This window comes from Blennius ocellaris (genome assembly GCF_963422515.1).
Source record: "Blennius ocellaris genome assembly, chromosome: 18".
In the NCBI taxonomy this organism is placed as follows: Eukaryota; Metazoa; Chordata; class Actinopteri; order Blenniiformes; family Blenniidae; genus Blennius; species Blennius ocellaris.
The window spans coordinates 4671338-4687928 of NC_137667.1; the positions used below are offsets into that span (position 1 = coordinate 4671338).

Below are 16591 nucleotides of genomic sequence, written 5' to 3' on the forward strand. Positions count from 1 at the left end.
ATCAACGCGCAGTCGAGAAACTAAAAAAAAACCAAAGGCTGTACATACATAACTATGAGTAAAACCTTTCTGGGGAAAAAAAAACAAACAAAAAACAATTGTTTACATCGACCAAAAACACGTTGTGATTATTCTGTCTCACTGCTTTCCGGGACGTTTATGTTTGCACTGAGAGTTTTAGTTCAGAAACGTCGTTTCCCTTTCAGTTACTGGATTTGTTTGTGCTTTATGTCGTCGTTTTAAACAGAAATAACACATTTTGCCACTGGTAACGCATGAGGATTCCATGGCACAGCAACCTGATGTCGAGGCTGATTTTAGGTGGGGGGGGGGGTGATGAAGAACAAAAAAAGAAAAGAAAAAAAAAAGCAGCATTTCTATGTAACTAAAACTTGTTTGCGCTTGTTGGTGAAATAAATGCCAAATGTGGACAACACTGGACGTACTGCATTTCAGTGTGCTGCGACGTGTAAATCTGGTTCGTTGTTTGGGCTTATTAATGATTCTTACTTTGAACTTGACAAGCCTTAACAATACTCACCGAAATCCAATTGATCCAAGTTATGAAACTCGTATAACTAAACGCCATCATGTAAAATCAATGCCTTTTCGCAATTTGTATTCTTCCGAATACCTCTTAGCTACCCAGTGTGGATCAGACTGACCCTGCCTCAAAAGAAATGACTCATTTTAAGTTTTAGAAACTGAACGCGACAGCAACATGTGTAACATGTTTTATATAAATCTTTTAATATCGAATTTTTAGTCCAATGTATGACTGTTAATCAAACTTTGATCATTTTGACCAATTATTAGGAAAATGTATTGAACCACGACGTTTATTAATCACTAATCATTAACTGGAACTTTTCTCGTGTTTGGGTTTCGATATACTGAAAAATTCAATTACCTGTTTACGTCTTATGCTACATTCGTTTGAGAGGTTTATCCGATAGATGAATAACTTCAAAACAGAAAACAAAAAACAATTACAGCCCAAAGCTTATCACATTTCACATCAAACTGTGACACTTTGACATTTACAGTTCACAAGTTTTATTTTGACCGAAAGTAGAAGAAAAAAAAAAACTGCACCTCCTTCTAGGGCACAAGTAGAAAAATAACAATTTTATTCACTGCTTCATCTTGTTTCCTGAACCAAGGTTGGTTGAGTTCAGATGATGTTGGTAAGCAGCAGATCTAAACAAGAGTCGATGATCAGCAAGACAATGTTCCCGTAAGTAAAAAGGCAGTCAGGGTTGTGAGAATAAACACTTCAATCTCTACAGCGCCATGAGATACGTCACTGCAAAACACAGTCATTACAACCAGAGCAGGTTTATTGTAAAACAAACATTTTTGAGCAAACTAATCTCAAACAATAATCCCAATCTGAATACAAATAGTCTGTCTGATGGCTTTCTTGCAGTATTTGTGTCATAAATGTAGAAATAGTTGCATTGACCTGTATAATCTGTTACTTGTGGGATATTTACAGAACATCATCCAACAGTCTGGATGATGCAGTGACAACGTTCAGGGCAATGAAAACCGACTTGGTGATTAAAGTTTAATCAGAAATACGAACTAACGTGATCATCAGAAAAGTATTTAAGAAGATTTAATTTCTTCTTTTTTTTTAACGCAATGCATCAAAACACATTCCGTGGCCTCTCGTTTGTAACACCAACAGTTCGTACTGTCTTCACATCGCCTGTCGCTGCTTTTCCAGGCTCTTTTCGATGTTGTCGATCACCTCGACCGCGGCGTTCGGGATCCTGGTTCCGGGGCCGAAGATGGCGGACACGCCGCTCTCGTACAGGAACTCGTAGTCCTGCACAACCGCAGAGGTAGGAGAGCAACAGATTAGCTCTACGAGTCGACCCCCCCCAGCTAATTGTATTAAGGATTGAAGAAGCTGCAGCTCGAAAAATGTTCCTTGAATTCGATCGAGTAAAGACTAAAATTAATATTCTGATCATCTCGGGAGTCCAGAATTAATTCAATGCTGATTTCAATACCCCCAAGAAGTTTCTCGCTGTGAGGCAAAAGTACAAACCACTAATCCAACCTGTCGAAAAACCAACAACTTTTGCTCTGGATTAGTAAAAGCGTATCAATAATCCCAAAGCGTGCAATCATAGTGTATATGTGACTTTGCTCTTAATAATGCAAATATTATTAATGAAAACATCCCCAAAGGTAAATTGATTGAAAAATGTTTTCCACACAAACGATTGCCGAGGACAGCATAGGAGGAAAATGGGATTTCCCAGCATGCAATAACCAGTGACAGCACACTGGAGGTATAATTATACATGTCTGGGATTATGACAGCCTGCTCATGTGCTTACATATGTGTGCTTGCCTGTCACACAACATAAAGAAAGCCCGAGGTCACACTGCAGGCGATGCTGAACTCAAGCTTCCGCTGCCTCCTTCCTCCCACACGGCAAAGAAACTTTCATCAGTGTTGAGAATTTTGCACACAAGCGAATAAATATTTTTACGCTACGCTTCTCTTTCGCTCATTTTCTCTACATCTAAACAGCACAGCCGTATCATGTTGTGGCTTCAGACGCTCCTTCGGAAAGAAAAAAAAAAAAAAAAAGTTGATGTTGGAATGCTTCGTGTGGCCGATCTCACCTGCGGTGGGATGACGCCTCCACAGATGACGAGGATGTCCGGCCGGTCCAGCTTCCGTAGCTCTTTGATGAGTTCAGGGACGAGCGTCTTGTGTCCGGCGGCCAGCGTGCTGACGCCGACGCAGTGGACGTCGGCATCCACTGCCTGCTGGGCCACCTCCGGCGGCGTCTACGCGATCCCAGACGCAGACAGGAGGCGGCGGAATGAGGACACAACGCACGGCAACGGGGGGGCAATGAGTGTCGACAAACACAATAAATCAATAACAAATAAGCAATAAACTGCTGTGTGGAGACTGTATGTAACCTCAGTCGGGTAGAGTTTAAAAAAAAAAAAAAAAATCCAAAAAAAACGTCCCTTTTATCTGGGTTGGTCTGAATATTTTCTTTCATAAGTGTGGCTAAAAAAAAAAAAAAACTGTGGTTTTTTTTTATTCAGTGTGTAAGTCCTTATTTGTTTTAATGCTGCCGGAGGCTCTGGTGCACATGATGTGACCTCGGGTCAAGAAATTATGCCAACCAGTTTGACATCTGGTGTTTTTTTTGGGTTTTTTTTTAACTGGATAAAACCTCCAGGGCCAAATTTCTGCAGTTTATGCCCAACAAGCACGTTGCCACGTCATCTAAAGACAACAAAAGTCCAGCTGAAGGTGCACAGCATCGCATCATCAGTATGTGGAAACAACAGGCTTTAGCACATCACACTTAAATACACATCACGAATTGGGCTTTTTTTTGCGTTTTCGTTTCACAAAAGATTTGCAGTTACACTGCGACGTTTTGAAAACGATGTCGCTTTACACGGGAACAGCAGGAACGCTGAAACCGATGTAGTTTTAGCATGGTGGGTCAGGTCTGATCCAACCGGCGAAGTCTTTTCTGCAGCGACTCAACAAGCGTTTGGACAAAACTATCCAGGAACAGAAGGGTCAATACTTCTCATGTGAACTTGTTTTCTCCTCCATGAGTAACTCAGTGTGACACTGACCTGAAACAGCGGCCCGATGTCAACATCAAAGCCCAGGTCGGCAAACCCAGTGGCGATGACTTTGGCTCCCCTGTCGTGGCCGTCCTGCCCCATCTTCGCCACCAACAGTCGAGGATTTCTGCCCTCGTGTCTGTTAAACTCTGCAACTCTACGATTTTAAAAGGGGAGGGGGGGATGAGAAGAGCCTTACATGAACTCACCGGCCAAGCGCTCTGGATTCTCTCGCTCTTTTTGTTTCTACCTATTGAGGGCGAACGCGATCTCTTCATGCTCGCCGAACTCGCTGCGATAAGCGCCGCTCACCATCCTGGTGCTGGCTTTGTGCTCTCCGAACACCGCCTTCATGGCGTCAGTTATTTCACCCACCGAGCATCTGTAAGGTGGACATCGTCACAGATAAGGTCATTGATTCATCTTCAATCATCTAAATGCAAATTCTTCCCCCCCCCCATTTCTCATAATTGGATCCCACATTTCCTTTCAGTGTGTGTAATTGTCTGCAAGAATAAAAGAAAATGCATGAATGTAATGAAGCAGCAATTTAGATGTAATTTCAAAATCACTATGCAAATGTAGATGTAAACTATCGGTTGTGCTCATACGGAAGAGTACAGACTGTATGAAGCGAAGGGATGAACGCAAATGATGGGATGTGTAAAGTTGTGATATTAAGTATTCCCAGCCAGGCCTTGCACGTGCCTCTGGGCAGACGGTCTGCGATCAGCATGTGGATGCTTCACACAATGCTGCACACAACACAGTGGGGGAAGAAAAAAACCTGTTCCGTGTGTGTGTGTGTGTAGAGGGGAGGGGGATTCAAAAACTGAACACTGAGTATATTTGACAGCATTGGACACACCAGAAAGACTTAATCTCACATGTGACCTACATGTGGAATCAATACCATCTCCAGCAATCACAATCAAACGGCCTGCTGCACAAAGTGCAGAATCAGACTTCCTCAGCAAGGTGCATCTAACCAAAAATGTGTTTCCCCTCACGTTTCTTGTCCGGTTGTGTTGTGAACAGCTTATGGCAGCATTAAGGTATAAGAGAAAAAGTGATGACCGGCGTTGAGTTCTGTACCAGCAGGAAGAAAAACTCTTGATTGATCACGTCACTGCGAGCATGTGAATCATTGACATGTGCCAAATTTAACAAATACGTGGCCGTTTCATCCCAGTCCGAACATGATGCCCAAGGGAATCAGATCACCGATCTATATGAGGTCGGGTGCTCGCGGCTGACTTTAGGTAAACGTGGAAGAGGCTTTGCACCTGGCTCGCGCCGCCTCCACAGCCAGGGCTAAAAGATTTCCCTCTCCGGTTCGGGCACAGTCCCCGATGGCGGCCAGGCACTTCCTCGCCACCTCCGGGTCACGGGTCTCCCTCACCTGAAGGAATACGAGACAACAAAATAGGAAACCGTGCATATGGAAATAAAAAGAACTCGCTTAAAGCTTGATTTTCAATCAAAATGGTAAAAGAGTTGAGGATCTTCCTCGTGAGCTAGCAAGTAAAGTTGCAGAGTTGACAGACCGACATTAAATATGGTCATTATTTTAGTCCTGTACAACCGTCCCGTCACAGAGATTCACCAAAAGGTTAGAAATTACTGGATGATACCATCACGTCACGCAGTAAAATTATTAAAAAAAACTGCCAGATCTTGAAGTTTTGTTGGAAAAAGGTGCAGAAGCAGTCAAACATCAAAATCCCAACAAAGCCACACCTCCTATTTCTAGTAAGAGTGATGATCGGTCGCTTTATCAGATGGGTTTTACATCATCAGCATGTACACGATCATCTTGGAATTTTTCTCCATTAAAAAAAAAAAAAAGACATGTAATCAATCAAAATGGCTGTACTGGAAGAAACACAATAGAAAAAAAAAAAAAGGTGTCGGGAGCTCGTCATCCTGCAAACTCATTCCGGCTGTCAGCCTGTCAACAACAGCCGAGTCCCAGACACACTGAAGACCTCTCGTCAGTCCTCGCTCGCATCCACTTGGTTTTCGTCGCTGTCCATCCGATTGGAAGTCTGACCGGGTGTTGCGTGAACCCGTTGGAGGCACTGGGAGTCGGGGTGAAGGTCGGTGTCATCCGACTGAGAGCCCGACAGAGTAATGACAGCCGGTCCTCAGGCTATATCAGACTCAAAACCCAAGCCTTTTTTTTTTTTTTAATGCATGAATCGTCTTTTTCTCAATAATAGCTGGTTTATGCTCGAGTTTTAAACGACTTGGGTAAAGCGAGTATAGCCGACTGATAAATATGAAGTCCAGTTCACATTTTTAAAACCACAAGTCAACAAATAAAAAGTTGAATTACAGTGGAAAAACCTGACCAGATAAAAGGACACGTTTTTGACAATACATGATGACTTGTTTTTAAAGGTACCCAACAAGAACGAGGCTACTATACATAAAGCTTAACCTTTTTCTAGTCCATTCATCATATTACTGTTAGAAATAATCCCAGCCATCATCAATTATGGGATACTAATTTCATGAACATGCATGTTGGATTCCTGTTTATTCAGTCTAACGATCAGTAAGCTTGTTTTGTCACAATTCTAAACCCATGAAAAAAACTAAATAGAAAAAGAAACAAGATGAGACGTTTCTCAAATTTAAATATGGCTTTCACGCATGTTTTTAGAACTGTAAACTAGAATCTGACCGTGTCAATCTTCCAGATCTGGCTGGATTCATGGTTTCAATGCTGGCGTGGTAATGCAGTACATCTTCAACAATCCTCTTCAGCAGCGACAGTGAAGCGTGTTCAGCTGCGGCCACGCAGTGTGGAAATGCTCATCTTAAAAGGCCCTCTCAAAAAGAAATGACATTGTTTTATCGTGCGTCAGCCCTGCGATGAAAGCAGTTTACGCTGAGATATTCAGCTGGTACGTTTCCCTGTCAGCTTGCTTCAATTACTCATCAGAACTGCCTGCAGGGTCACTCTGCATTATCACTCTCAGCATATATGTCACAAATGAGAAAAGGCCTTCGAAAAGTTCATATTTAATAAGTCCTTACTAAACGAGATCCTTTAAATAGATTTATTTTTTTTTTTTTTAATCTGACATTTTGTGGAGGTTTCAAACCTTCTGACGGTCGTCCAGAACAGAGTTATCTTTCGACTGCACCACTGACCTTTTTCAGCTTTTCAATCTGTTTCTGACGCACGGCCGTGTTATCTATGGCCAGCACCTCCACAGTCTCTTCTGTCTCCAGACGGTACTTGTTCACTCCAACAATGACTTCTGAACCTGAACAACATTAAAGAAAAAAAAGAAAAAATAAGGCATCATTAAGCGCCTGTCACAAAAAGGAAAATACTCAGCCTTGACCTTATTGTGAAGGTCATCCGAACGCAGACTTTTGAAAATTCTTCAGAAGGAGCAAAACAAGGAAGGTTTTGATTTAAAATAGAGAGAAAAGAAAAGGAAATGCGCTCTCAGGAGGTCAATTGTTGGCCAAACTGAAAATGCACAGTGAAGTGAAATCAGAATACAAAGATTACAGTAAATAGCAGCGCAATATCAGTAATGTTTTTCCCCCTACAGCTGCACAATCACATCATTGAGTGCATATTATCACCTGTTTCATCACAGCAATTGACAAAGCAGTTAGTCCCAATTAAATTCTTAAAGCGATGAAAGCTTAAGATTCGCTGTCTTCAAATCCTACAAGGTACAATCCTACTGTTTAGAATCCATGGGAAGAAAAACTAAATATTAGCTCCCAACATAACATCGGTCTATCAGAATTCAAGGTCCATCAAGTGGTGGGGGTTAAATTAAAAAAAAAAAAAAAAAAAAGCTGTCAGCAGTGATGTGCAGCCAAGGTAGTACAGAAAGCCAATGAATAACAATGAGAGCAGGCATCAGAGGGATTATCAAGCAACCCTGCTCAGTCTGTGATGCTCATCGTCACAACACTCCATACGATGTGAGAAAAGGACATTTTCAAATGGAGACAACGAAAAAGCCGCAAATAAACTCCCTGATTACAGTGTGTTTGTCTAAAGCAGGGGTGTCAAACACATTTTAAACACATTTTAAACAACATGCAGCCTGATTACATCTTGCGTAAGCCGAATCGGGAAAGAAATGCCACAAAAAAACCTTAAAATTTAAGTTTTTCTTTCTTGTAGAGCAGAGTAGACACGATGAAAATGTCTATATTTTTGAAAAACCAAACAATTACCAAAGGAACCAGGGCAGTACGTTTCAGATAGCGTAAGCATCGACTGATAATCTAACAAACTAACACAAAAATAAGCAAGCAAATGCAGCAGCACATCTCGTTTATGAGTGGGCTCCATGTTAAAGTATATACTGCGATGTCGAGGTTAGCCTTCGTGCTTCGTCAAGAGGAAATTCGGAGAGTTTGGCTTGGGGCCGTTTGTGTGCAGTTTGATGTTCTTTGGATACACCAGTTTCCTCCCACATGATGTCCCGATGTGGGTGTGTGTGGTTGTTTCAACTGTCTGCGTTTGTCTTGTGATGTACTGGTGACTTACAGTGAACAAGATGGAGGGATTAAGGCATTGAAATGAGACAATCTTATTGCAATACCAATACCAATAACAAGAGAGCTCTGACGTTAACAGCTTGAAAGACCAAAAGGAAATCGCACTTTAAAAAAGATTTTTTAAAAACGAGCAAGAAGTCAAATATGTCAGGCAATGCGACTTTTGGCTAATTTCAGATTGGGGATAAAGAATGAGGCCATCATGCTTTGATAGATCAGCACATGAATTAACAAAATACCTTCTTAAAATGGCGCTTCTATTCAAAACAGGCCCGAAAGTGGCTCCAATCTGGATAAATCACCAAGCAAATGGTAAAAACGCCAAAGAAACAGTGTTTTGTTGTGTCTGCTACTCTTAAGAAATTTTTTTTTTTAAATACCTGATTCTGCAATGAAAGACAGCCTCAAAGCCATTGTGTCAGAGTGAGTTTGTAAAAACATACATAATGCAACAGCTATAGAAGAAGTTCTTTAAGACATTTCACTGCATTTTGCACCAACGGTATCATTAAAATAGGCTTTCTGTTGAAATAGTACATTTATGTTTGTAATTGTTTGGTTTTCATATTAAAAACAAAACAAAAACATAGATGTTTTCATCACGTAAACTCTGCACCACAACAAATACTTTTAAGTTTTAATATTAAGGTATTATGGCCGGATTTTATAAGTCCAGCCCACTCAAAATGAAGTTGAGCTGCATGTGGCCCCTGAACTTAAATGTGTTTGACATGTATGTGTCCTGAAAATTGTCACAGTACATAAAATGTTGGTTTTTTTTAATGTCCTGTAGGGGAAATGACCTCCCAGCACAAAATAACTGATCAACCATAACGGCCACTGCCTTTCTGGGATAAGTGGTAGAGAACTGAGCAGGCAAGATAAACAAAAAAAACACATCTGTGACGCATTCAGGCAATGAGAGGATCACAGATTGGCACAGTACCTGAATCAATACGCGCTTGTCTACGTGCGGCACATTCCTCAATACGAAGTTTCGGAATTCCCTCCGACACCGCCTTGGCCATACCGCCCATCTCCTCGATGTCCTTAATGAACTGTTAGACAAAAACATAAAGAGAACGTATGAGTGTCGGATAAGGTGATGATTTTACCTTAATTTTGAAAAAAAAGCTCATCAAATGGTAAACTCTATTCCGACAAAGTTGTGGACACACCGTCAGAGCTTTATTATAGACGTCATCGGTGAGCGACTCCATCATGTGCGACCCCCCCCAGGGATCGGCCACTTTGGGGATGCCCGACTCCTCCTGGATGATGATCTGCGTGTTCCTGGCGATGCGAGCGCTCTTCACGGTGGGCAAACCCAGAGCTTCGTCGAAAGAGTTGGTGTGCAGCGACTGCGTGCCCCCGAACACGGCCGCCATGGCTTCGATCACCGTGCGCACCACATTGTTGTACGGATCCTGCGGGGTCACAAGGCAACGCAGTCAATCGGTATTCCCACGTTAACTTTTGTCTCAGATTCACAGCATAAACTCGTCCGGCGCTGAAATTGAACTCATCGCCGGAGCTTTTGGGCGATTTGTATTTACTTGTTCAGTCAGAGACCAGCCGGAGGTCTGGCAGTGTGTACGGAGGAGGAGGGACTTGGTGTTTTTGGGCTGGAAGTTCTCCTGAATGAGAGTGGACCATAATCTCCTGGCTGCTCTCAGCTTGGCAATCTCCATGTAGAAATTCATCCCGATACCCCAGAAGAACGATAATCTGACAGGGAAACACAGAATCAAGAGTCACAACACGGGCACTGTATCACAAATCCACTGACAAACTCATAAAAAAGTACAGGACTTAAGTATTTTCTGCACCTGGCTGAACGTGTCAAGGTTCATGTTTTGTCTCATGGTTTTTTTTTTTTTTTTTGAGATTCTAATTCTGCCTCTTTTTTCAGGCTTGCCCTCCATTTGTTTTTTGTGCCTCAGCTTCAGTGTTCCTGTCTCTGTGTCTCTTTATGGTTTCGCCAACGGTGTGTCGCATCTTCAGTCGAACTCCACCGAGCCAAACCTAATAGCACAGGCTCATGGGTAGGCTGACCTATCAGAAATCAATGTCCAAATCTTTTTAACCCGCATATCCGTCTGAATATGGCATTTATTAAACCGTACAACAACTACAGCATTAAACTGGCCATGGCAACATATGCATATGTTATAAATACATTGGTTGTTAGTAGTCATAGTAAGCAAAAGAAGTGACAAAAACAGACAAAATACTATATATACCGAGAACACAGACCCATTCTGCATTCCATCCACTATTTTACTATTTATTATTATTTATTTACTGTCATTCCATTGAGGAATTTTATGATTTCATTCATTCACTTTTTATATGTGGCTTCAAAAGGCCTTAATGTCCTTTTTTCATTGTACATTGTAAATGTCTATTTATCTGCACATATGACAGTAAGTATCTTGAATATATCTTGATTATCTTATGTTTCCTTTATTTAGTCATTGCTTGATTGATTGTTTTTTGTATGCATGTGGTAAAGCAGCAAATGAATTGCTCATTCAGCATAAATAGAGTCTGTGACTGTGACAATGAGTCATTCCCATACAGGGTATTTTTTGTTCTTTGAACTGCTTAAATATGATAAATATAATGGTCATAAACACTATTGGTTTGATTATGACATGGCTTTGTGAATAAATGAACGACTCAGAATGTAATACAGTCACAAGCATAAGCTATCTGGAAAACTATATAATAATTGGCATGAATTGGCTCACTAAAATCAGACAAATGCTCTAATTATGTGATCGCCGCATAACCGCCGTGCAGTGAATCATCCTAAATGTCTCTGCTCTTTATCGACAATGACAAACCACACATATCCATCCAACCATCATTTTCTGGCTTTCATGCTCCAAAAATACTATGATGGAACAACTAAGAGCCAAGGACGAAAGTAAAGAAAAAAGAAAATGTCTAAATGGATGAAAAATGTCCCCATTATGGGTCCAAGGGGTGAGATCGAAGAGTGAGCGAAGAACAAATTTGATCAATCGGCTGTAAAGAAAGGTAATAGGTTTGGACAGGAAAACACTTGAATGACACGCGACAGAGACTCGGAGCAAACGCCTGTGAAGCTATTACACGGAGATAGACTCTGAAGACGTCGTCGAGTTTCCGGCGCTGATGTAACTCGGCTGTTGTAACAATGGCATAATTGAAAGGAAGTGGCAGGAAATGGCAGACCGGAGCTGGAACCTGGAACCTTCAGCTACGGCGACCAATTACGTGAGAAGCCTTGAATGTAGTGTAGAAGCTCTGGACATGTTGCTCATTGAAAGCTGGTCCTCTTCCACCCTTCATTTGGTTTTTTTTTTACTTAAACTAAATAAATCCCATCCAAAATATGCAGTATTTTATATATGTGTGTGTGTGTGTGTGTGTATATATATATATATATATATATCACATCACTGTAAACACAGTTAATACTTTTTTCTTTTAAGAGTGTTTGACACTGTATTATTGTATCTATGTTTATATTTGTGACTCATTGCTGCCTCCTGGCCAGCAAATCATTGCAAATGAGAACAGATTCTCAAATGATCTCCCCAGTAAAACGAAGGAGAAATGAATGAACGAATGAATGAATGAATGGATGAATGAATATATGAACAAAGTTTCCGATTTCGTAAACATTATAATTGACTGAAGCAGATAAAGAACACCCCATAGGTGAACCTACTTTTATTCGATGGAATCATAAGCTCAATAGGTATATTGAAAAACTGTACAGTTACCGTACACCTAAAACTAACACCTACTGTAGAGCCACACTGTATTTACTAACGTCTGAAAGTTTTGTACCTTGGAGCAAACTCGTCGATGGTCAATCCTGCTTTCAGCCCCGTGCGGCAGTACTCCAGGCCGTCGGCGATGGTGTAAGCCACTTCTAGGATAGCGTCGGCTCCAGCCTCCTGAAGATGGTAGCCACTGATGGATATGGAGTTGAACTTGGGCATGTGCTGTGGACGGGACCACCATTGTCAGGAAACCAATTAAATCGTAACCAACAGTTCATGTTGTGTGCAGGTTACTAAACACTTGTGGCACATACCTTGGAGGTGTAGGCGAAAATGTCGGCGATGGCGAGCATGGAAGGCTCCGGGGGGAAAATGTAAGTGTTGCGTACCATGAACTCCTTGAGAATATCATTTTGGATCGTGCCAGTCAGTTTGGCTTTGGGCACACCCTGCTCCTCCCCGGTGACGATGAACATGGCCAGCACGGGGATCACCGCGCCGTTCATCGTCATGGAAACGGACATCTTCTCCAGAGGGATTTCATCGAAGAGCATCTTCATGTCCTCGACGGTGTCTATGGCCACTCCGGCCATGCCCACATCTCCGTGGACTCTGGGGTTGTCCGAGTCATAACCGCGGTGTGTCGGGAGGTCGAAGGCCACCGAGAGACCCTGCTGACCGGCTGAAAGGAGCGAGCCGAGGAGAGAATGGAGTAAAATAGAGATGCACAAAAAATATATATATATTTAAGTTAAAAGTCAGAGCTGTTTTTAACCACTGGCTCAAACACTATAATTTCTGAGCTCACGTTGAAACATTCACGAAGTAGTTGCCTTGACATTGCAACATATCTGATAAAAATAAATAAATAAATAAATAAATCCCTGAAATTTTAAATATATTGCTTGCATATTTATCAGTGGTTTATTGACTTTGGCTCTGTCATAAAATTTTCAGTTACAAAAGAGTCCACTGCAGAGAAGCGAGATTGTTGGGAGTTCGTGCTTCGATTCAAGTCTATGGCATGTATGAAGAAAAGCCTAATTTATACTCAATACACAAGCCATGCGCAAAGGCTATGCGTTACCGCGAACTGTCTCCGCACAATCTCTGTATCTACGATAACACAGACTCCCATCTTTTAACGTTGTACAGCAACCCGATACTGGTAATGAGTTTCCTGTAAATACTAAATGATTTGACCAACTTTTGTTCAAATGCACAGGAAAAACAAATGTGCATCTCTATTTATGAGGTTATTTGAAGGGGGGGGGGGATAAAGTACCCTTTAAAGCACAATCATTTCACTCTTAAAATAGAAATGACATTTCAGTGTGATTATCAGGCAAAGATCAAATTAATTGTTAAAGGGATTAAATGACAATTTAAGAATAAAAAAAAAAAAAAAATGTTCATGGTTATCCAATGTGAGCTTCGGTGGCCTTTATAAAGGTTAAACGTCTTCAGGCAAGTTTAGTTCATACACGTCTGAACAAAATCGATATGACATATCTATATGATTCTGCAGTGCCTTAATGCCTTTTTAATAAAGCAGTGAATACACGTGGTGTAATCTGTCGTGGAGCCTCTGGCATAATACTGCATTTAGGAGTGAGTATTTTTAGTATTCTCTCTCTATCGAACAGAACTGGTGACTTGTAAATACAAAAAACATTAACACTCTGCATGAAACATATGGAACAACATAAACAGAAAGTTAAAAAAGCAAGGTCTAAACCACCTGATACCTTTAATGTTGTCTTTATAAAACTTGTTGCTCTCCTCCACTGTGCTGAAGCCGGCATACTGTCTGATAGTCCAGGGTCTGTAAGTGTACATGGTAGGATAGGGCCCTCTAGTGTAAGGAAACACTCCTGGCAACTCATCAGCGCTGCTCGCCGTGTCTGCTTTGGTGTACACTGGCTTGATGTTGAGTCCCTCCGGTGTGCGCCAGATCAGGTCCTCGGGGTCTTTCCCCTTCAGCTGTTTCTTTGCCAGGTTCGCCCATTCTTTATGCAGCTCAACCTGGTCCTGGCAGGACACCGAGGTGTGGATCAGGGAGCGGTGTGCGTGTGACGAGGAGGCTGAAGCTCTGAGCAGGCGGCGGGCAGCCAGCGCTGCACATGCCCTCTGTGCGGTCAGCATTGTTTAATCGTTGACGCGGTCAGACACACATGGGTGACCTGCAGGCAGAGACAAAATAGATGGTTAACTGAGCACATACATCGATACATAGAGAACATTTAGATTTCGAATCAAGTCATTTCTCAACATTTAAAACATATAATGGATAATAGCCCACATATGAGTTACACCTTACTGTAACTGTACTGTAAACAAAAGGAATAATTGCTACTGGTGATATAAACAAAAACAAAGAAAAATGTCAGAGTCAAAGAAATGCAGGAAGTGAGTCGAGAAGTTTTGCCCTGCCTATTTGTGTGGAGTTTGCAAGTTCACCCCATGTGTTTGGGTTTCAGGCACTCTTATTTCCTCCGACAGTACCAAAACATGGATGTGAGGTTATCTGGTGACTGGTGTCTGTCTCTCTGTTTGCCCTCTGATGGACTGGCGACCTGTCAAGGTGTACCCTGTCTTCACCCAGAGTCAGCTGGGATTTGCTCCAGCAACCTGCTACCCTGAACAGGATAAAGCAATATAGTTGGATTGAGCTTGCCTTCAGTGATAAAAAAAAAAAATGTTTTACGTGGACCATTAAAAGACTTCTGAACAGGAATACTAGAGAGAGCCACATCCAGCAGAGACAAAACATAAATTGATCTCACATTAAGACAATAGATGTAATAGTAGGATGTTTCTCCTTGTTGTGACCGTGTATAAGTAAGTCTGCACAATTCACAACAAGGGACAGCTATTGAAAGGTTATAAGGGGATAATAACAGGAAGCCTACAATTTGTTGACGTGACAATGCAAAAGAGATGCTGCAGTGAAACATTACAACTCAACAGACACTTTAAAACAGCGTCTTTCTTCTACTTTATTGGCATAACGCAATCATTAATGTTAGCCAGGTGGGTTGTCTCGACAAGGTCAAGAAGAAGAACAATACAACACATCTTTCATCAAATCGTGAGCACAAGATGTGGGTGTATCACAAAAAACGACATTAAAAGCGAGTTTTGTTGCACTGAAATGTAAAAACACTGAAGTTTGTGAGCTAACTTTCACCTGCTGCTTAGCATTCGCGAGCTAGCCGTCAGCACGTTATTCGGCTCAAGCTATTTGCAAGAAGCGGAAAACGACGCAGGCAAATTAACAAGTTTTAAAGCAGTGTTTACCCCAAAAGTATTTTTTATGTAATTTAGATAAAGATTTCTGACCTTGTTGTGCTCTGTCGCTGGATAAAAGGCGTGTGTTGGTCCGTCCAATGAGGTTTCATAACAGTGACTGTCAGCCAATCACATGAGCGAGTCATCACTGTGAACTTTGACCCAAGACCCGGATGTAAACAGTCCAGATTGTCGGGATCTGTGACATATATTTTATATTGTAGCCAAATTTGGCAGCCTTTGGTGTGGGTTTATTAACCTACGATCGTTTTATGCAAGATAAATATTTGCCTTTTTAATTACCTAGATTTATTTGTAGCCATGGGCCACTATTTGTGGTACCGCTAAGAGGCGCTAATTTTCGAAAAGCCTAATCGCCTGATTTATAATAATACTGTACGTGATGAGAATCCTGGCTCCCTGGTGTATTTCTTTAGTGGTTCATCTTCTTTGAATTGTGAGCCAAACTAATCTCTTATTCATCTGTCTTAAAATGCTCAATATGGAATGGAAAACTTTATCATAAAGTTTAACAATGGATGCCCAACTCAATTTGACACAAAGATCTAATCCCTGATTGTATGTCCAATGTTTTTAAGCCAATTACAGTTAAACTAACTAGACTCTTCAAGAATTACACAACAGAATAAATACCAGCATGTTGGACAGGGGTGTCAAACACAAGCCCTGTGGGACAAAACTGGCTTGCAAGAGGGTCCAATCCAGCCAAAGTTGTATAAATGTCAAAGAAAACTGATTTTTTTTAAACACATTTTTTAGGAGTAGTCGACAGAAGACAACACTGAGACACAAACATAGATATATTAGATACCACCATGAAACCTAACCAACTACTATTATTCAGAAAGCCATGCTATTAAGGTGAATTTATAAAAAGAAGCATAATGCAACATTTCACTGTATTTTTCACCAGAATGTTTCATTAAAACTGGCTTCATGATTAGATTGGAGTAATTTTTAGTTCTAATTGTGTAGTTTGGTGGAAATATAGACATTTTTATCACATATACTCCACGCTGCAACAAATAAAAACTTTTAAGTTTAAATTCAAAGGTTATTAGGACTGTTTTACCCACCTTCAACACTCAAGATGAAATTGGGCTGCATGTGGCCCCGAACTAAAATGTGTTTGACTCCCCTGTTCTACAGGCAAGAGAAGTGATTCTGGGATGGAGTTTCCAGGTTTGAGTCCCTCAGTGGACAGGTCACCACTTTGGCTCCCTGAGCATGACCCTTGACCCTCATTAGCTCCCATCAGTTTCTTACTGCGGTTACCCAGCGCATCCCAGAAATAGGATGGATTAATTCAGGGAAAAGTTTCAAGAGGATTT

At 41.3% G+C, this 16591-nt stretch overlaps 1 protein-coding gene across 1 annotated transcript; it reads right to left on the minus strand.

Annotated features, from left to right (window-relative positions):
- Nucleotides 1-1056: 1056 nt before the first annotated feature.
- mmut (methylmalonyl CoA mutase) lies at nt 1057-15380 on the minus strand. Its single transcript, XM_080514599.1, has 13 exons — nt 15291-15380; nt 13697-14131; nt 12263-12630; nt 12013-12170; nt 9726-9897; nt 9348-9596; nt 9116-9227; nt 6787-6902; nt 4911-5026; nt 3875-4006; nt 3634-3781; nt 2647-2814; nt 1057-1834 (listed from the first exon to the last, which is right to left on the minus strand). The coding sequence occupies exons 2-13, from the start codon at nt 14091-14093 to the stop codon at nt 1706-1708; spliced, it is 2265 nt and encodes a 754-aa protein (XP_080370725.1). The 5' UTR covers nt 14094-14131; nt 15291-15380; the 3' UTR covers nt 1057-1705.
- Between the last annotated feature and the right edge of the window lie 1211 nt (nt 15381-16591).

What these genes read in the sequence shown, in the direction of transcription:
- mmut (XM_080514599.1), bottom strand. Translation starts at nt 14,093, where the DNA reads ATGCTGACCGCACAGAGGGCATGTGCAGCGCTGGCTGCCCGCCGCCTG. An exon ending in GCTGGTCTCTGACTGAACAA is followed by an intron (nt 9,597 to 9,725) that starts GTAAATACAAAT and finishes GTGACCCCGCAG; the next exon opens with GATCCGTACAACAATGTGGT. An exon ending in ACAAGCGCGTATTGATTCAG is followed by an intron (nt 6,903 to 9,115) that starts GTACTGTGCCAA and finishes AATGTTGTTCAG; the next exon opens with GTTCAGAAGTCATTGTTGGA.